We start from the raw sequence: 20944 nt of genomic DNA, 5'->3' as shown, positions 1-20944 counted from the left end.
AAAGTTTATAATATATAAATACAATAAATTTTAATTATCTAATAAATATAAATAAAGATTCTCATTATATCAAATATAAAACTTTTAATAATAACTTATTTATTTTAGTTAGTAGATAAAAATAATTTGGTAGAAAAATAACATAATAAATGGAAAATTAGTTATCAAATATTATAAGCATCAAAATTTAAATATCAATGTAGAATATATTTGAATTTCAAATAGTAAAATGTGTATTTTGGAGTATTATTATTAGATAATAATTTATCAAGGTTCAAGTGAACTTTCATAAATTTCTGTTTTCAACGTAAATTGATAGTATTCAACATTAATTTTGAATAGTCTCTTTACATCAACCGTCAAGAAACTCATTGCTTTATTTAAAGCAGATGATGAAGATGATGATTGTGGTATCAAAGTCTTTTTTTTGGGCATGAGGTGTCATGAACGTATCTCAACTATAAAACGGTAACTTTAAGTCTTTCACATTCATTGTGATACCAAATCTTTAATTCTTCGGATATGTGATATACATTCGGAAACAGTTTGATAGCTAGTAATATTATTGAATTTATTTTTGTTTAGTATTTTATTATGTTTACAAGTTTGAAATTTGTAGATTTTTAATTAAACCTAATATGTTTAATTTTAAATTAAAATTTATATGAACAAATGATATTTATATGACTAGTTAAAATTTTATTTTTTTTTAGATTGAAATAGATTTTGAAAAGTTTTCGACTTGTAATTTTATATTTTAGTTTTATATACATTTTTTGAAAAATTAAATTAGTTTAATTATTTATTATTATAAAAATTTGAAGTTATTGTAATAAATAAACCATCAATAAAATATACATATTTACGAGTCATATTACTAGTCACGTACTGAGCAACTAAGAAGATGCTGCTGTTGAAAAAATGTTACATAATGCAAACAATCCTCTGTTTGCATTCAAATTAAGCTCATACATTTTAAACACATTCATAAAGTAGACATTGCTAATGGTGAGAATCCATTCCCAATTCCCCACCATTGAATGGCTTAGCAGCCTGCAACAAATTTTGTAACTCCCTCGCAAATCTTTCCATTACTTGGGCTGGCAAGCAAACTGGCACCACAAATCCACTTTCATCTTTCTCATTCTCAAACGCTACAAAATAGCTCACCATGACAGGAAAGGCTTTAGCAGGGCCGCCATATAGAGCTTTGCCCCACCCAAAATCTACATCTCTCCATCCTAAATGTCTCACATCCGATATAATGTACGTCCCATCCACCGGAAAACAAGGTCGGCCTTTGATCACTAGCGTATCGGCTGCTGATTGCACATACTCTTTAGTCATGTCTGCTTTAGCCTTTCTAATTAACTCTAATGCATAACCTATAGAGTTCTTTACGAGTTCTTCGGCGGTGGAAACTGCTGTTGAAAACATAAATCCAACGCCATAGTACCCTTTTGGTATCAACTCGGGACTAAATTTGTTGCGTGCATTATTAGGAAATATCATTCGCATTTCCTGCGATGGGTTGGGTTGAAACGCAATAGTTCGACACTTCCAAAGACATGCTGTTACTATTTCCATTGTAGTGCAATGACGGAGAAGAGGAGGAGCATAACTTCGGAGAGTGGCTATTTCATTGGGTCCGAAAAAGAAAGCTCGATGAACTATGTCATCAAGCGGAAATGGAATTGTTGTCGTAAAATCATCATATTCTCTATGTATACATGTGGTCATTGGTGGATTCCTCGCGTTAAGAATTTGTCTTTCCCATACTGGGAGGACAGAAGGTGAATGTTCTCCACAAGCTAGTTCTCCAATTGCTGTCATGAATTGAACTATACCAGGACCATCGCTCATTGTGTGATTGAATCTGAGAGCAAAAACGAAACCACGGCACTTGAGGCGTGTTACCTGCTAGTTAATTGTTCAAGCTGTTAGATGAAATTCCAACTATAAGTTTATGAAATCATTATAAATTTATATGTTTCTATAAACTCTAATTTAAACTTAATCATAATCAGTTTAAATTCGTCTACTTTTATAAAATAATGGATAAACTAAAAAAGTATACATTATACAACTTTTTTTCAATTAGATTAATCTTTCTTTATTAGCTTTAATATAACTTAGATCAATTCTAAAATTAAATATTAATAGAAATAATAACTTCATAATTGGGAATAAAATAAAATAAAAGTATATATAAAAATTTAAAACTCGCCAGTTTAAGTAAATTAGAATTTTAAATTAAATTAAATTAGCTGAAAATATAATTCTTTTAGAAATGATATTTTTATAAATAGCAGAATGTTTTGAATCATAAAAGGTCATAAATAGTATTAATCTTTTTACTGAATTGTTAAAGATATCCATGTTAATCTTTTCCATATTTACGTGCAGCCTTTGTTTCAATTATAAAATTAATTACTTTTAAAATAATACTTTTATGATAAAATTGTTTTAATAAAAACAAACACTGTACCAAATAATTAATTCTTAGATCAAGTAACATGTTGAAATATATGTTCATTTGAACTAACAATTTAAATTAGCTGCAAAACAATTAAGGAATAGTAAAAGGTACCTGAATAAGCATCAAAGGGCAGTTTATGACTCCATCAGAATCAGGAACATCGTATAGAAACTCGTCTAAGAAATGAAACGGAGGTTGAAGTACATTTCCGGAGTGTTGAAGATCAAAATCGGCATCAGCCTCAATAAACAACACTCCTTCACCAGTGCATTCCACCGTAAGCTTGCGGTTAGGTCCTTCTCTAAGTCTACCGGCAAACGGATAGTAAAACACTAGTGCTTTACCAAGTGCCTCGCGGATCACCTTCACAGGGTCCTTTCCTTGCATGGAGGAGTCATGACGATAGATTTGTATGATGGGCATCTGAAAACGGAGACCGTCTTGGTCATCAATGTCCGACAAAGGCTTAAATTCATGAGGTGTGGGCTTAGATGGAGCTATGAGCTCCGGCTCACGCCTGCTAACCTTGAACTCTATGAAATTTGCATTTGATTTCATGGCACAAGTATGCTTGTAATTATATGTTGCTCTTTCAGAATAGATCTTACCCAATATGGCATCAATTTTGCTTGATTATATCATTAGTTCATAGTTTTAGCATCCATGGTCTTTATTTGTAATATACACCACACCTTTTAGTGATTTGTATATCTTGATCCACAATTAAAGGTCTTGATATTAGGTATAATTGAAAATTTTCTTGTATATATTTATAGGTTTGTACCCAAGATATGTGACACACTAGTCAATACAATTATTTCTTCTTCCCTTCATATTATTCTCTTTATATCAATTATCATATTCATAGCCAGAAATCATACTATAAAAGGAAAGATATCACTGAGGAGTGTCTCATTAAGAAAATAGTTAATATTATTTTTTAGATTCTAATTTCATGAATATGTTTTGTGCATTAAAATTCTGCCAAATACATGAATTAAATTCTTCCACAAGCGCCAAAAATCACCCCTCTCCAAATGATAAAAAAAAAAGACGAATGTATTAACTTTCATCATTTCAGCCTTTTTATTTTTCAAAACTTCATATTTTGTATTATGTTCTGTTGTATTAGGTATATGAATATCATCCCTTTTCATACAGTTGCGAATTAACTGTATGAATTAATTCGTAGTCTATTTTTTGGTAGCAGTTAATCAGATTTTAGTCGAATTACTGATCACAGGTTGAGTTGGTAGAAGTAGAAAGTACAACGTTAATTTGCTCTAAAACCAGCAATGGTTACACTACCGATTCGGTGTATGGCTAGCTCTAATTAGATACTAATATTCTCATATATATTTATAGCTAGGTGTTGAGAATTGTGTTGAATTTTAAAAGAAATTTAAAAACGTGTCTTGTGTGTGGGTGAAAATACCACTTGTATTAAGGGTGGCCACAGTTCGGAACTGCCGCACTCGTATTAAGGATGGCCACAGTTCATAACCCGACGGTTCCGAACTGGGGTCACAGTTCAAGAAATATTTGAACCGGCCTTGAACCGCCTCTTGGGCAGTTTCATGCCAGTTCGGAACCGGCAAATTCCGGTTCACGAGGGTTATTGACGGTTCGAAAAAAATTAAAAATATTTTTTATGAAAATTAAATTTAAATATTCTAAATCATGTTAAAAATTGAAATTTAACTTAATTTAAATGATTAATTATACTTAAATTATAATATCTATTTAATTTAGGGTTAATGTCAAAAAAAAATCACGAATTTTACATGTTTTCTCATTTTAATCACACAGTTTAAATTTTTTCATTTTTATACACGAACTATCACTTTTTCTTAAATGAACACGGTGCTGAGGTGGCACTCATTTATTGGTATAAAATGACCTGCACCTCATCGTATAGACCATATATTGTAGAAAAATATACTCTTTAAAATAAGGGTTAATTCCTAAAAAAATCACGAACTTTACACGAAGTTTCATTTTAATCATGAACTTTAAAAGTTGTCATTTAAAGGCACGAACTTTCATTTTGTTTCAAATTTATCGCCAAAGTAAAATCCGGTGTATTTTATCGAACTAAAAATTCCTAGTCCTATATACTCTAACTAAAAGATAATAAGATTTAATGTCGATTTATAATTTGGGTCTTTCATTAATGGTTTATTGAAGAATTTAGTCAACAAAAATACATTGAAATGATAGATTTGAAATAAAATGAAAGTTCGTGCCTTTAAATGGCAACTTTTAAAGGTCATGATTAAAATGAAATTTCGTGTAAAGTTCGTGATTTTTTTAGGAATTAACCCTTAAAATAAAGAGGTAGTTTATTAATAGAAAAACAGTCATTAAAAAACACAAATACAAACAATAAAAATGTAAGAGTACTTAAGCTCATATATACCATCGAATTGTAGCTCAAATAACCGTTAAGGTCGTGGGTTCATTTCCTCACACAAGTGCTTCCTCCTCTCTAATTATATAAAAAAAATTACTTAAGCTCATAATTTGAACTTGATTTAAACAATATTCATAAAGCAGACTTTACTAATGGTGCCCATCTGTTGTCAATCCACAATCATTGAATGGCTTATCAGTTTGCAAGAGAATTTGTAACTCCTTCACAAATCTTTCCATTACTTGTGCTGGCAAACACAATGGCGCTATAAATCCATTTTCTCCTTTCTTATTCTCAAATGCTACAAAATGACTTAAATAAAGAGTAGTTGATTTAGGAGGACCGCCATATAAAGCCTTGCCCCATCCAAAATCTACCTCTCTGCATCCTAAATATCTCACATCTGATATCATGTATGACCCCTCCGCTGGACAATTAGGTCGACCCTTAATCACTAGCGTATCCGCTGCTGATTGCACATACTCTCTCGTCATCTCTGCTTTAGCCTTTCTAATTAATTCTAATGCATAGCCTGTAGAATTTTTTATGAGCTCTCCAGCAGTGGATACTGCTGTTGAAAATATAAATCCGTTGCCGTAGTATCCTTTTGGTATTAACTCGGGACTAAATTTGTTGCGTACATTATTAGGAAATAGCATTCGCATTTCCAGCAATGGGTCGGGTTGAAGCGCAATAGTTCGACACTTCCAAAGACATGCTGTTACTATTTCCATTGTAGTGCAGTGACGAAGATGAGGAGGAGCATAGCTTCGAAGAGCGGCTATTTCATTGGGTCCGAAAAAGAATGCTTGATGAACTAAGTCATCAAGTGGAAATGGAATTGTTGTCGTAAAATCATCGTATTCGCTATGTATGCATGTGGTCATCGGTGGATTCCTCGCGTTAAGGACTTGTCTTTCCCATACAGGGAGTATAGAAGGGGAAGGTTCTCCGCGGGCTAATTCTCCGATCGCTTTGATGAATTGATATATGCCAGGGCCATCGGCCATCGTGTGATTGCGTCGAAGGGCAAAAACAAAACCACCACACTTGAGGCGTGTGACCTGCCAGTTAATTGCGAGAACCACATATATTTCAAATTTATAACTTTGTAAATAATTTAATTAGTTCATCCGTCTCAATGGAGTTGTTTATTTTTTCCTTTTTTATAATCCCGAAATACTTGTTCAGTTTTGGTAAATCGCAATTTTTATAATTAATCTTCTAATATTATTCTTATTTAAATTCCTTTATTTAATATCATGGTCCCAAGAAATTAAGTGAATTAGTCATAGAATTTAATAAGTGTGTAATGGGAAAAATATCGATAAATTTGTAAAAATTTGAAATATTAATTATATTTTCTTAAATTATGTGAAAATAGGAAAGTGGGCAAATGTATCAGGACAGATTTAATATAAATATTAAAATTATATGAGTTACTGATGAATAAATTATAAATAGATAATAAAAATATTTTTAAAAATTATATATTAATATTTTTTTGTGGATTGCATCCACAATGGAGTGCTATTTTTTATGCTAAATTTAGAGTGAAAAAAATAATAAAATGCTAAATTTAGCATAATTTATTAATTTTCCAATGCAAAATTTTAAAATAAATGCTATAATTGCTTACTATTATTTTTTATTATATTATAAAAATTTAATCATATATTTTATAATTTTTTGCAATATACTACTACCACGTACAAAAGTGATGCTCTTCGGCTTGGCAATATGGAACAAATAATAATTATTTTTATTTGATATAATAATGAGTTATTTTAAATAGAATTGTTATGTGAATCAATAAATTAAAAATAAAATATTTTAATATGTTGGCGTGCAGTCTATAATTAAAAAAATTAATCAATCGAGATCGTAAAAATAAAAAAGCGAGCATAAAATTTGAAATAAATATAAATAAAAAAACAACGCAAATAAAATAATAGTAGAATCATACTTAAAATGAATTTTGATTGGTTGTTCACTTTTAACATATACTATAATGAGTGCCAAATTTAACATGCAATATAGCATATGCTAAATTTAGCATGTAGTATAGCATTGCATTGAAGTTGAATTTTATGTTTTAATGTTAAATTATAGTATTAACAGGCCAATTTAGCATTTTATTGTGGATGCTCTGTAATTTGTTGTATATATTAGTTAATTGGTTAAGTAATATTTTGTTGTATCAGTTTTCACTAACAAGTCCATATATTTGACATGATTTTTATAAATGCTTGACCAAACAGAATAAAAATTTAAAATAGTATATGACAAACGACATATAATTCTTGCTAGAAAAATATATCGTCTTTTCTCTTAATTAAATTAGAATTGCTATTAACCTTTAAAATCAAAATACAATTAAGAGATTTAAATTTTTAATTAGATATATAAAAAGTAAGTTTGAAGTTTCATATACATTTATAATTATCTCTAACACGTTTATACGTTCAATTGTTACAAAAAGGCTAAACCTATTTTAAGGTCTCTAAACTATATATTTTGGTTCATTAGATCACTTAATTTCTATTTGACTTCTTCGGATTCTTAAACGTTCATTTTTTGGTTCATTAGGTCTTTCAACTTTTATTTGCCTTTCTCAAGTCCCTAATTGTTTATTTTTTGGTTCATTGGGTCGTTAAATGGATCTTCGCTTAAGGACCTAATGAACCAAAAAACAAAAATTTAAGGACTTGAGAAAGTCAAAAAGAAGTTGAGGGGTCTGATTAATTAAAAAATAAAAATTTAAGGATTTGAGAAAGACAAATAAAAATTGAAGAACTTGATGAACCAAAAAACAAAAATTTAAGGACTTTAAAATGGGTTTAGTCTTACAAAAATGGTTAGAATAAGCCATCGATTTGAATTAGCTAAAAACAATTAAAGAAGACAAGAAATACCTGAATAAATATCAAGGGGCAGTTTATGACTCCGCTAGAGCCAGGTACATCAAAAATGAACTCATCTAAGAAGTGAAATGGAGGTTCAAGTACGTTGCCGGAATGTTCAAGTTCAAAATCGGCATCAGCCTCAACAAATAACACTCCTTCACCGGTGCATTCCACCGTAAGCTTGCGTTTAGGTCCTTCTCTAAGTCTTCCGGCAAGAGGATAATAAGATACTAATGCTTTACCAAGTGCCTCGCGGATCACCTTAACGGGGTCCTTTCTTTGCATGGAGGAGTCATGACGATAGATTTGTATGACAGGAATATGGAAACGGAGACCTTCTTGGTCGTCAATGTCCGACAACGGCTTAAATTCATGAGGTGTGGGCTTTGACGGAGCTATGAGCTCAGGTTCACGCCTGTTAACCTTGAACTCTATGGAACTTGCATGTGGTTTCATGGCACAAGTATGTTTAGATGTTGGATATAGATCTTACCCAATATGGCAACTATTTTGTTTGATTATATTAGTCCATAACCACGATTTTAGTGTTTGTACATATTCTTGATCCATATTTTTTTTTCTTGATCCACATTTAAAGGTCTTTATCGATATACATTAGGTATAAATGACACCTTTCCTGTATATATCTAGCTTGGATCAATTACCATTTATTCTTTCCTTCATATTTGACGTAGCGGAAGTAACGATAAAGTATAAACACAATAAATGTATAATTTGTAGATTAATAAAATTGATACAAGATTGTAGCTTTTAAAACTTACTGATCCAAATTAAAGCTTCCAAAACCTATTGAATTCGACAGAATCCTAAGAATTACGCATCCAAACAATCGTTGATTCAGTAAAATCGAAATTGGAAATGTAAAGCAAAATCCATTATATATATCAAAAATGTTGAAATCATTATCCAAATTAAAAAGGAAATACTAAATAAAATTAATTAAAATGACATAAACATAAATTATAATTTTTGAGGCTCAATTTGTCCGAAAAGCCACGGACATCACTAGCAAAGCTAATGTGTATCTATTGTTTGCCTATTTCCAATGAAATTATGCTAATCGCCTATTTAAAAATGAATTAAGAGAGAACCATATTATTAATTTATTAGATAGTTTGTTTGTTTGTTTTTTGGCATGTCAACTCATGCTCCAGCCAATATGGGTCTAGCTTGGATGGTTAAGGCATCTTTAAGTACATTAAGAGACTGTGGGTTCGAAACACGTCTCGGTAACTAACAAACTAACAATTGAGACTCTAAAGAGTCGATTGCCATCTTTAACCAAAAAAAAAACTCATGCTCTATGTCAATATTTATATGATCAGATATCAATCCGCATTAAAAAGAAAGTAACAAAATACTTATAAATTGTTACACTCAAAAATACAAGTGAGCTAATTTTAAAACATGAAACATTTATCTGAGATCAAATTATTAAAAAAAACGCTGCATTCAAATTAAGCTCTTACATTTGAAATTAATTTCAACATATTCACAAAGTAGATTTTACTAATTTAGTCCCACCTATTCTCAATTCACAATCATTTAATGGCTTATCAGTCTGCAAGAGAATTTGTAACTCCTTCACAAATCTTTCCTTTACTTGAGTTGGAAGGCACACTGGCACTATAAATCCATTTTCTCCTTTCTTATTCTCAAACGCTACAAAATGACTTATCAAGATAGGAATGGATTTAGGAGGACCACCGTATAGAGCGCTGCTGTATCCACCATTGATTGCACGTATTCTCTAGTCATATTGATCTGTTTTAGCCTTTTTAATTAATTCCAATGCATAACCTATAGGATTCTTTACGAGTTCTTCGGCAGTGGAAACTGCTGCTGAAACCAAAACTCCATTGCGTAGTACCCTTTCGGTATTAACTCTGGACTAAATTTGTTGCGTAAATTATTAAGAAATAGCATTCGCATTTCCAACGATGGGTTAGTGATAAACCATAATTTTACATATTTTATTGAGAATATTGCGATTTAATTGTTATGAGATTATGTAAATTATGGTTTGATTATTGCCCTGATTCGTGGAATTTGCTAATTTTCTTTAGAATTAAACAAATGTGTAATAAAGAGCCGAATGGACCGAAGATTGCAACTAAATTTGCTATTTCGGAGTCGACCTTACCTACAGCCGGACCTGCCCAGTAGAAAAGGCTGGAGGTAAGGTCAACTCACTGCCTTGCTATTTTGGACTCGACCTTACCTACGACCGGACCTGCCCCGTAGAAAAGGCTGGAGGTAAGATCTACGGTCGGACCTGCCCCGTAGAAAAGGTCGGAGGTAAGGTCCACTTTTTGCTAGCATTTTTTAGCCGACCGGACCTGCGGCTTTACCTACCCAGTAGAACCGGTCAGTAGGTCCGGTCAAGAGCAATTTTTAAGTCCGGTTTGATTAGGTTTTCCTTGAGACTTGGAGACTATAAAAGCCAAAAAGAGAAGTTAAGTTGGCGTTCGATTTTTTACACAACTCAGAGACCTTGGAAGCAACCACAAGGAGGAAAAAGACCGAATTGGCGATTGGAGCAAGGATTCTTAACGATCGAAGGAGGGAATCAACTGACGATTGATCTAACCTGGAATCAAAGAGTTTTTCCTTATTCTCTACTCAATGAACTCTTTTATTTCTGTTTTTGCATTCCAATCTCAGATTATGTGTAGCTAAACTTTTACATTAGAGCTAGGGATGTAGTTTAATTATGAGATTCATTGTTATTTTATGGATTGAAGTTTTATATTAGCAAGAGATTGTTTAATATCGTGTTTTCAGTAATTAATTCTTGTGTTTATCGTTGTTTGATTGTTTGACCGTCAATTGAACTTTATCTAGAATTTATGTGAAGTATTGAGAGATGAAACATAAATTCTGATCTAGAATTAATTCGCATAACTACCGTAGGGTAGAGATATACCTACGGATTTGTGTATGACATATAGGTTGTAATCCTTCATCATTCGATTAAATTAGGGTTTGGATTGAGAAATTAAACTCACTTTAATTGAATAGGCTTTCTTGATTCGAGAGAATACTAAAGCAATTTTGAATACCGTCATTGAATCACATCAATTCCATAGATAACAATATATCTTATGATTAAGTGAAATCCCGAAACTCTAGTGTTCTTCGCCATTAATTTATCTTTATACCTTAATTTTTGTCGTTCTATTTACTTTAGTTAATTAGTTTAAATAAATTACATTCAAATTTTAATTGTCTTAGCTATAATTAATACGAATAATAGTTAATCCGTTGTCTCTGTGGATACGACCTTGTTTGCTACGATTACATTCTGTATACTTGCAGGAGTTGCATTTTTAGCTATCAAGTTTTTGTCGCCGTTGCCGGGGACAACGTTGTGTTTAATTATTATTTTATTAATTCTGATCTTTACTTTTAGTCTTATTCTTTCAATTCTCTTTGTCAACTTCAGGATTTGAATGCTATTAAGACGATCAAAAAGTCTTAATAACGAAGAAATACTTGAGCTGAACCCAGAGATTGAACGAACGTTTCGTGCAAATAGAGCAAGAAGAAGACAAGACACGGCTGAAAACATGAACGGACTAGTTAATCCCAATCAAGAGCAAAGGCTACGTGATATTCAAAGGCCAACGGTTACTGCAAACCCGTCATGTATCCGTTTGAGTGAAGCAGCAAGGAACTACGAGCTGAAAACTTTCCATCTCAATATGCTGCCTCAGTTTAATGGAACGGCTACTGAAGACTTACTAGCCTTTATCAGAGATTTCTATGGTATTGTGCAGACTTTACCGCTGAACAATCTCAATGAGGATGAGTTAAGGACGAGATGTTTTCCTCAATTGAACACTCTATCTACTTGAAATGCCATCTAGCTTTTCCACCAAAAATACATCAGGTAGGTTGAAGTGCAATAGTTCGACACTTCCAATTCCAAAGACATGCAGTTACTATTTCCATTGTAGTGCAATGACTGAGATGAAGAGGAGCATAACATCGAAAAGTGGCCATTTCATTATGTCTGGAGAAAAATGCTCGATGAACTAACTCATCAGGGGGAAATGGAATTGTTGTTGTATAATCATCATATTCTCTATGTATGCATGTTGTAATAGGTGGATTCCTCACGCTAAGAACTTGTCTTTCCCATACGGGGAGGATAGAAGGAGAATGTTCTCCGCGGGCTAATTCTCCAATTGATTTCATGAATTAAACGACTTAAGTGGCAATATGCCCCCTAAACTTGTAAGCAATGGGCAATTAACACATAAATTAACTTTGTGAGCAATTCAATACACGAACTTGGTGATTATGAGCAATTTGCCCCATTTTGGCAATTTGCCCTTTAATTTGTAAGTTAATTGTATCTTAAATTGGCAATTTGCCCCCTAAATTTGTAAGTCGATTTGCCGAAACGGGCTAATTGTCATTTATTCTTCCCTTCATGTTATTCTTCTATTTGTATCGTATTTATAGCGATAAAATCATACTAAAAAGGAAAGATATATTTTTGCATTATGAGAATTTATGGACAATTCGAGTTTAATCCTCCACAGTCCACAAAACTATATTCATCTATATAAACGGGGATTTGTTCTTTTTTTATATATATATATATAGTGAATGTAAGCATGTAACTTACGGTTAACCCTTCAACGTATAAACAAAAACGAATATACCATACTTTTTATTTCTTTGATTTTACAGGGACAGAAATCGAAACTCTTTCAAATTGTAGGATAAGTTTCAGAAATTTTAGAAATAATTTGTGAAGTTTTAATAATTAGAACTTTAAATAAATTTTAATATCGAAAATGTGAATAATAGAACTTTTCTAAATAATCTGAATCTAAAAGTTTGCGAGTTAGATAAGATCTGGATCTAATTTGATATAAATGTTATATACAACGGTACCAGTTTCATATGTCAAACCCGTCATTGGGTCAGCTAAAAAATTTAAAATTCAGGATCATTCGAAATTATTTTACCGCAATATCATAAAGCAGACTTTACAATTGGTGACAATCTATCACCATCACTGAATGGCTTAGCACCCTGCAACAGATTCTGTAACTCCTCCGCAAATCTCTCCATTACTTGGGCTGGCAAGCACGCTAATAAAACAAATCCATTTTCTCCTTTCTCATTCTCATACGCTACATAATAGCTTACCAGGATAGGAATGGCTTTAGCAACACCACCGTATATAGCTTTCCCCCACCCAAAATCTACCTCTCTGAATCCTAAATTTCTCAAATCTGATATTCCATATGAACCCTCCACCGGAAAGCAAGGTCGACCTTTAATCACTAGCGTATCAGCTGCTGATTGCACGTACTCTCTAGTCATCTCTGCTTTAGTTTTTCTAATTAACTCTAATGCGTAGCCTATAGAATTTTTTACGAGTTCTCCAGCAGTGGCGACTGCTGTTGAAATCATAAATCCGTTGCCATAATACCCTTTTGGTATTAAATCAGGACTAAATTTTTTGCGCGTATTATTAGCAATTAGTATTCGCATTTCTAACATTGGTTTCGATTGAAGAGCAATAGTTCGACATTTCCAAAGACATGCTGTAACTATTTCCATAGTAGTACAATGACGGAGATGAGGAGGAACATAGCTTCGAAGAATGGCGATTTCATTTGGACCAAAAAAGAATGCTTGATCAACTAAATCATCAAGTGGAAATGGGATTGCTGTGGTAAAATCATCATATTCTCTATGTATGCATGTAGTCCTCGGTGGATTCCTCGCGCTAAGGACTTGTCTTTCCCATACTGGGAGGATACGAGGGGAAAGTTCTCCGCGGGCTAGTTCACCAATTGATGTCATGAATTGAACTAAGCCAGAGCCATCGGTCATTGTGTGATTGAACCGGAGGGCGAAAACAAAACCACCACACTTGAGGCGTGTTACCTGCTAGTTAATTGTTCAAGTTGTTAGATGAGATTTCAACTATAAATTTGTTTGTCGTATACTTGTACATTAGCATGAAACCATCACACTTGAGGAGTGTCACCTACCCGTTAATTGCAATAAGAACAAATTAACCAGCACTCAGATAAGTAGACAGATCTGTCTTAAAAATGAGTAAATTAATTAATTAAGAATGTCAATGATGGAACTATAAACCTATCTCTTATCAAAACTTTGATAATATTTCAGAATCAATTTAAATTCATTTATCGAAAACTAGTTTATCATAAAAATAAATAATGGACTAGAAAATATCTTACTTTTAACATGTAACTTTTTTATATATATTCTGTTTCGTTATATCGTGGATTAAAAAAGTTGATGTCGAAATTATTTTTTAGAAATATTTATATCAGTTTGACCAATAATTATGGATGGATATAAATTATTTTATCTATATCAATTAAATTACTAATTCATCTACGAATTCAAACTGTTAAATAAAACTACAAATATGATATTAGTATAATCTCCAACGCATTCAACGTTCACTTTGTCCAAAAATTGTTAGAATTAATGAACTATCAATTTGAATTAGCTCTGAAACAATTAAGGAAGTGCAAGAAATACCTGAATAAGCAACAAAGGGCAGTTTATGATTCCACTAGAGCCAGGTACATCGAAAAGGAACTCGTCTAGGAAGTGAAATGGAGGTTGAAGTACGTTGCCGGAGTGTTCAAGCTCAAAATCGGCATCAGCCTCAATAAACAACACTCCTTCACCGGTGCATTCCACTGTAAGCTTGCGGTTAGGTCCTTCTCTAAGCCTACCGGCAAACGGATAGTAAAACACTAGTGCTTTACCGATTGCCTCACGAATCACCTTCACAGGGTCCTTTCCTTGCATGGCAGAGTGATGACGATAGATTTGTATGACAGGGAGATGCGCACGGAAACCTTCTTGGTCGTCAATGTCCGACAATGGCTTTAATTCATGAGGGGTGGGCTTAGCCGGGGCTATGAGCTCAGGTTCACGCCTGCTAACTTTGAACACAATGGAACTTGCTGGTGATCTCATGGCACAAGTTTGTTTAGATGTTACTCTTTCAAGATAAAAGCTTATCTTATTTGTAGTTTTCTTTTTATATATAATTGCATCTATTTATAGTTAATAAGTAGAATAGAAGGGAAAGATATTTAACGTAAAAAACTTTAAATAAAATTTATAATAACTTTAATAAAAATAATTATTTGGTAGTTCTCTTTTGTGGTTGCAATTTATTGGCGTGGTGTCGAACCATTGATCAAAGGTTGAGTTGTTGAAAGTTGAAACCTTAAAATGCTTATAATCCCACAATGATTACTCTTACACCTACTAACTGATTCAATGTACGGCTCCAATTAAATATTAGGACTTCCTACCATTGAATATTAAATATAATAGAAATCTCATATTGAAAATACATGAATGTGAAATATATAAGTGAAATGGAGTTGAACCCTAATTTTTTATTTTAGCATTGGTTTTGATGTGATGTCCGGCCCACAATTATATGATTCTAATTTTGGGCCTTATAAATCTATTCTCTCATATATTACGCTTTCTATACCAACAATTACAAAAATATTTATTTTCGACATTTTATAAAAAAAGTTTTTTTTTGTAAAAATACGCTCTTTTCATTTTTTTCTATATGTTTTTTTGTAAATTATTAGCAGATTTAAATTGGTCATTGATAGATTTTAAAAAAAAAATGTTTTTGCCAAAAAAAAATTTGTAAGAAAACGTATTTTGTAGAGATTTCAAAAAATATTGTAGACTGTGTAATTTTTCTTAAGTAGTACTCTCATATCTGGAGGTGGTTATGCGCTTGTTCGGCTCGTGAACCGGATCAGTCTGATCAAATTTCATTTAAAATTGGTTAAATACAAAATATCGATGTATCGGAACTCATAATTGAGAATTTAAATAAGGTTACATAATACCAGTAAATAAATTTCTATAATATATTGATTCAATAGTAAGGATTTTAAAAATTAGGCATTAAAAGTTTGTTGATTCAATTGAATACCAAAATTTGAAAAATAATCAAATATGTCCTAAATTAACATAAACTGGCATTCAACTTATAAGGATGTCTAAATACTAAAGCAAAACAAAATTATAAATTAGGCAATAATAGAAAACAAAACTCTCCTTCAAGTCAACTAATAAGATGATAAAAAATGTGTAGAGAAAGTATATGTTGCACCAGCGATCCTGCTGTTTTTGAATTTTTCAACGGTCACTTGACACATGACATCCTTCTATAAGAGTATTCAAATATATCCATTGAGGACTTCAAAGACTCTTTGGTTGCGCTCGTGACATACCCTTGTCGCGCCTCTGACCTTCGGTCAACTTTGAAGGGTTAAGTCAAAAACCCTTAGTCGCTCCCGCTATAAATTATGGCCGCGCTCATGAAGCACATGTCGCGCCCGCAAAGCATGTCTGTTGCAGGTGCCACATGTTACTGACAGGATTGAAAACTGCAAACTCAATTTTCATTAAAAGGCTCGGAATTGACTCGTGAGTATTTTAAGATGTTTTCACATATTAACAAAACAATAGACTAATCTCTTTAAAAACCCTCCACCTTTTAGCCCCAATAAGATTGCATTATGACGTTGCAAAATTACCAATTTTATCCATATTCACATCTTTCGGTTTCAATTGCACACTCAAGCATCAAAATCCACACCTTTTGATTTCAATTCCACCCTCAAGCATCAAATTGATTTTTTTTTTCAATATTTCAAATTTTAACAAATATTCTAAATATTCTTCAACGTTATAATTAAAACTAAAAGTTCAATTTTTCTAAATTTTTAAAAGTTCATATATCCAATAATTTTTTATTACTTACCAAAAAAATTATTAATAATATTTATTTGTATTAAATAAAAAATTATTGTTAAATTTTACAATTTTTTAAAAGAAGAGTTTTTTTAAAAATAGCATTAAGTACTATTTTGAATATATGTTAAAATATAAAATATTAATTTGCACGTTTTTCAAGCGAAAAGAGGTCAATTTGATGGTTGAGGGGTGCAATTGAAACCGAAAATTGTGAATTTGGATAAAATTGTTGCTTTTGCAATGTCAGGGTGCAATCGAATTGGGGGCTAAAAAAATTGAGTGTTTTTAAGGGGATTAGCCTAAACAATACTATTAGATATTTTAAATTGATTGTTAAAGTTAAAATTAGAGAGATCATAAAGATTTGATCCAACAATCTCCCATTTTTTTATTTGCACAATCAATTTACTAAAATGATAAAGTTTAAAGGAGTTCAAATGCACTTTAACTCCCTTGTGCACCAATAAGCAATAAATAATTTAAAAATTTAAAGTAGAAAAAAATTAAAATATAAGCATTTAGTACAATAAAACACAATTTGCAATTTAAGGAGAAAATGAGGTAAAATGCAAACATTTTTTCAACTTTATCAAAAACAAAAAAGCTTAGGGTATATAAATAAAAATTATAATTATAATCGAAATTGACAAAGAGTTAAACATAGAGAAAATAACAAGAAAACTCATAAATCACAATTGCTTTTCACCAATTGCCATGTTAGATAAAGGTATTTCTTTGTTATCATTATTATTTCAATTAATAGCACAAAACTCATTTAGTTTTCATTTAATGTCATCTTTCTCGAATTTATATGTGTCCAAACCTCCACCCTCATTAACTGTTTCATCTTCGTATATATATATATATATATATATATATATATATATATATATATAGCTTCTATTTCTTTTGTGAGGTGGAAGTCACATAGCCGGCCAACAATTCTTTTTTTTTTCCAACTCTGTACCACTTTTTGGATTTTTTCTATGATTTTTCATTTTAAAAATCAACCCCTTACAATATATATTTTTTTATTCCCATAAAAAAGATGTAAACTATTTGTCATTTATTTTCACTTTTTTGATATTTATTTTCATTTAACTTTTTTGCGAGCTAATCAAATTATAAATTGAATCCTAATTAAATTATAAATTGGATCCATTCATAGAGAAAAATTAGTGGCTTCATTTTCAGTTTGAAGATACTGAATTTAGGTATCGAGACTTGAAAATATTTAGAAAACTCAATTAAAAAAATTAGATCTCTAATGTGTTAAGTGGACAAATATGAAAATATAACCAGGACCCGTGGTATACAGCTGCTGCCATTTTAGGAGTAGGAGTTTTTCTAAAGCAAACACTTATTAATGTTTTTTTTATTACTAGTTTCGCATTACGTGCTATGCACGTGGCTCGTAACGTAACTCCTCAATGAACATATTAATAAATTTTTTATAATTATATCAATATTTTATTTATAATTAATATTAAAATAGTTAAGAATTTTTGTAAAGTTAAATATAATAACCATAATTAACTTAATTTTATTAATAATATCTTTAAAAATGATAAGATAGAAATTTAAATAATAATATATTGACCAAATACAGTATTTTAATTTTGTATGTTCAATCAAACTAAAATATAGGTATTCCTACTAATTTGGAGACAATTTAGTTATTTTTACATACTAAAGATTTAATTGGAGATAATTTAGCTACCTATTCTAATTAGGATTTTAATTATAATAGTGATTAATTAAATAATTAATTAGTTAATGATTATAAAACATTTATTTAGTAGTAAACTGAAAAGGATTATTCAGTAAATTTGCTTTCCCCCCCCCCCCCCCATCCGTGCTTTTATATGTAGTATAGATAATGTTACATTCTTATATTTAAGAGCTTAATTAAAGGTTGATGTATTAGATACATGCATGATACATTTATTAAGAAATAATCAAATATAAAACAAGGTATTTAAAAAATATATTTAAATAAATCATCGTCAAATTTTATATAACGGATATATCTCCAATATATATTTGATACATATCTGATACATTTTGCGATACATATTTGATACATATTTGACGGTTCAAACTCTCTTTCTTGTTTTGTATACATCTTCTTTTTTTGTAGTTTTATTACATATAGTTTTTATACATTATTTAACACATCTCTAATATATATTTGATGCTCATGGAATGCATCTTTGCTCCTTGATATAAATACTTGATACATTTCCGATACATTATTCAATACAACTCTGATACATAATTTATACATAATAGATACATTTTAAATGTAATTAATAGATACATCTTCAATACATAGTTTATACATGATAAATACATTTCAAATGTAATTAATAGATACATGGTTGATACATAATTTATACATGATAATGACATTTTTTACCTTATAATTTATACATGATAGATAAAAAAAATCACCTAATAGATACATAAATGCCTAATAGATATATAAATGATACATGATTTATACATGATTTATACAATTTTTACAATTAAATAATATGTCGTTGATAAATAATTTATACATATTATATATTTTTTTATTATATTTAATAAATACACTTTGATACATAATGGTAGATATAATTAAAGGTCTTGATATTAGCATCGATGGTCTTTATTTGTAATATACACCACACCTTTTAGTGATTTGTATATCTTGATCCACAATTAAAGGTCTTGATATTAGGTATAATTGAAAATTTTCTTGTATATATTTATAGGTTTGTACCCAAGATATGTGACACACTAGTCAATACAATTATTTCTTCTTCCCTTCATATTATTCTCTTTATATCAATTATCATATTCATAGCCAGAAATCATACTATAAAAGGAAAGATATCACTGAGGAGTGTCTCATTTAGAAAATAGTTAATATTATTTTTTAGATTCTAATTTTATGAATATGTTTTGTGCATTAAAATTCTGCCAAATACATGAATTAAATTCTTCCACAAGCGCCAAAAATCACCCCTCTCCAAATGATAAAAAAAAAAGACGAATGTATTAACTTTCATCATTTCAGCCTTTTTATTTTTCAAAACTTCATATTTTGTATTATGTTGTGTTGTATTAGTTATATGTATATCATCCCTTTTCATACAGTTGCGAATTAACTGTATGAATTAATTCGTAGTCTATTTTTTGGTAGCAGTTAATCAGATTTTAGTCGAATTACTGATCACAGGTTGAGTTGGTAGAAGTAGAAGTACAACGTTAATTTGCTCTAAAACAGCAATGGTTACACTACTGATTCGGTGTATGGCTAGCTCTAATTAGATACTAATATTCTCATATATATTTATAGCTAGGTGTTGAGATACTAATTTTTATTGTTTGTATTCATTGGTATATTTGAACTACAATTCGTTGGTATATATGAGCTTAAGTACATATACATTTTTTTCCGGAAAACCTCCCATTGAAGTAAAATTAAAGTTTAGAAACCAAATTTAAAAGAAAATAAAGTGTGATAACTAAAGTGAAACGAATTAAAATTTGTCACCAAAATATAAAAAATATAATAGTTTGAGTATTTTCAGAGTCAATTCCGTGATAATCCTCGGCAACAACTATATATATCTATTTATATTGGAATTTACTGTTTTTATAGTAAATGTAAACGAATACAGTATAAATCCAAATCTTTAAAATTTGTTGCAATATAATTTAAATTTTTATTTTTTATAATAATAGCTAAATTGCATTTTTTTTATATAATAATAGCCAAATTGCACTTTTTATGCGAAATCTTTTGAGTAGTTTTGAACTTTTTGTCACTTTCTGAGAAATACTTGCATGAACCTAATTCGTCACGTAAGTTTATAAACCATCCATTTATCGTGTGACACGTATGTAGCAACAATAAATATAATAACCAATCAATAAATATCACATTAATTCACATTAAAATATAGGCAATTAATGTGATATTTATTGATTGATTAATACATTTATTGTTTACACGTGTCACACGATAAATGGATGGTTCATAATCCTACGTGCTGAACTAGGTTCACCTAAGAATTTCTCCTTCTTATAACTTTTAATAATTCCTCCGTCCCACAAAGATAGGCCGTTTGGACAAACACGGGAATTAAGAATAGTTAGATTAGTTAAAATTAGTTTATTTGTGTACTTTTCCATTTTTAGCCACTAATATTTTTTTAAATAAATAAATAATGTATTGATGACTAATTTTTGTATTGGTATATTTTGCATTGGCATTAAAAAATGACATTTATTCCATATTGGAACATGGAACAATTAATTAAG

At 30.6% G+C, this 20944-nt stretch overlaps 3 protein-coding genes across 4 annotated transcripts; all 3 read right to left on the bottom strand.

The window, feature by feature from the left end:
- Window positions 1-851: 851 nt before the first annotated feature.
- On the bottom strand, window positions 852-3111 carry LOC126671761 (benzyl alcohol O-benzoyltransferase-like). The gene is made up of 2 exons (XM_050365564.2): window positions 2591-3111; window positions 852-1917 (listed from the first exon to the last, which is right to left on the bottom strand). The coding sequence occupies exons 1-2, from the start codon at window positions 3035-3037 to the stop codon at window positions 1003-1005; spliced, it is 1362 nt and encodes a 453-aa protein (XP_050221521.1). The 5' UTR covers window positions 3038-3111; the 3' UTR covers window positions 852-1002.
- A 1762-nt stretch (window positions 3112-4873) lies between these two features.
- On the bottom strand, window positions 4874-8327 carry LOC126671762 (benzyl alcohol O-benzoyltransferase-like). The gene is made up of 2 exons (XM_050365565.2): window positions 7808-8327; window positions 4874-5956 (listed from the first exon to the last, which is right to left on the bottom strand). The coding sequence occupies exons 1-2, from the start codon at window positions 8252-8254 to the stop codon at window positions 5042-5044; spliced, it is 1362 nt and encodes a 453-aa protein (XP_050221522.1). The 5' UTR covers window positions 8255-8327; the 3' UTR covers window positions 4874-5041.
- Window positions 8328-12684: 4357 nt separating this feature from the next.
- On the bottom strand, window positions 12685-14892 carry LOC126671760 (benzyl alcohol O-benzoyltransferase-like). Of its 2 annotated transcripts, none has more exons than XM_056105329.1 (2): window positions 14363-14892; window positions 12685-13735 (listed from the first exon to the last, which is right to left on the bottom strand). In XM_056105329.1, the coding sequence occupies exons 1-2, from the start codon at window positions 14807-14809 to the stop codon at window positions 12809-12811; spliced, it is 1374 nt and encodes a 457-aa protein (XP_055961304.1). In that variant the 5' UTR covers window positions 14810-14892; the 3' UTR covers window positions 12685-12808. The 2 variants fall into 2 exon arrangements, with proteins under 2 accessions (XP_055961304.1, XP_050221520.1); XM_050365563.2 differs by having other exon boundaries at window positions 12685-13732; window positions 14363-14890.
- Between the last annotated feature and the right edge of the window lie 6052 nt (window positions 14893-20944).

The sequence above is a fragment of the Mercurialis annua genome, linkage group LG3 (assembly GCF_937616625.2).
Source record: "Mercurialis annua linkage group LG3, ddMerAnnu1.2, whole genome shotgun sequence".
NCBI lineage: Eukaryota > Viridiplantae > Streptophyta > Magnoliopsida > Malpighiales > Euphorbiaceae > Mercurialis > Mercurialis annua.
The sequence above is the reverse complement of the archived record's forward strand: the minus strand, read 5'-3'. Positions and strand labels throughout refer to the sequence as shown.

Bases quoted from the DNA above. Each gene is read 5' to 3' on its own strand.
- LOC126671760 (XM_056105329.1), bottom strand. From the start codon at position 14,809: ATGAGATCACCAGCAAGTTCCATTGTGTTCAAAGTTAGCAGGCGTGAA. The intron at 13,736-14,362 runs GTATTTCTTGCA...ACAATTAACTAG, and splicing joins GCCCTTTGTTGCTTATTCAG to CAGGTAACACGCCTCAAGTG.
- LOC126671762 (XM_050365565.2), bottom strand. From the start codon at position 8,254: ATGAAACCACATGCAAGTTCCATAGAGTTCAAGGTTAACAGGCGTGAA. The intron at 5,957-7,807 runs GTATTTCTTGTC...ATTAACTGGCAG, and splicing joins GCCCCTTGATATTTATTCAG to GTCACACGCCTCAAGTGTGG.
- LOC126671761 (XM_050365564.2), bottom strand. From the start codon at position 3,037: ATGAAATCAAATGCAAATTTCATAGAGTTCAAGGTTAGCAGGCGTGAG. The intron at 1,918-2,590 runs GTACCTTTTACT...ATTAACTAGCAG, and splicing joins GCCCTTTGATGCTTATTCAG to GTAACACGCCTCAAGTGCCG.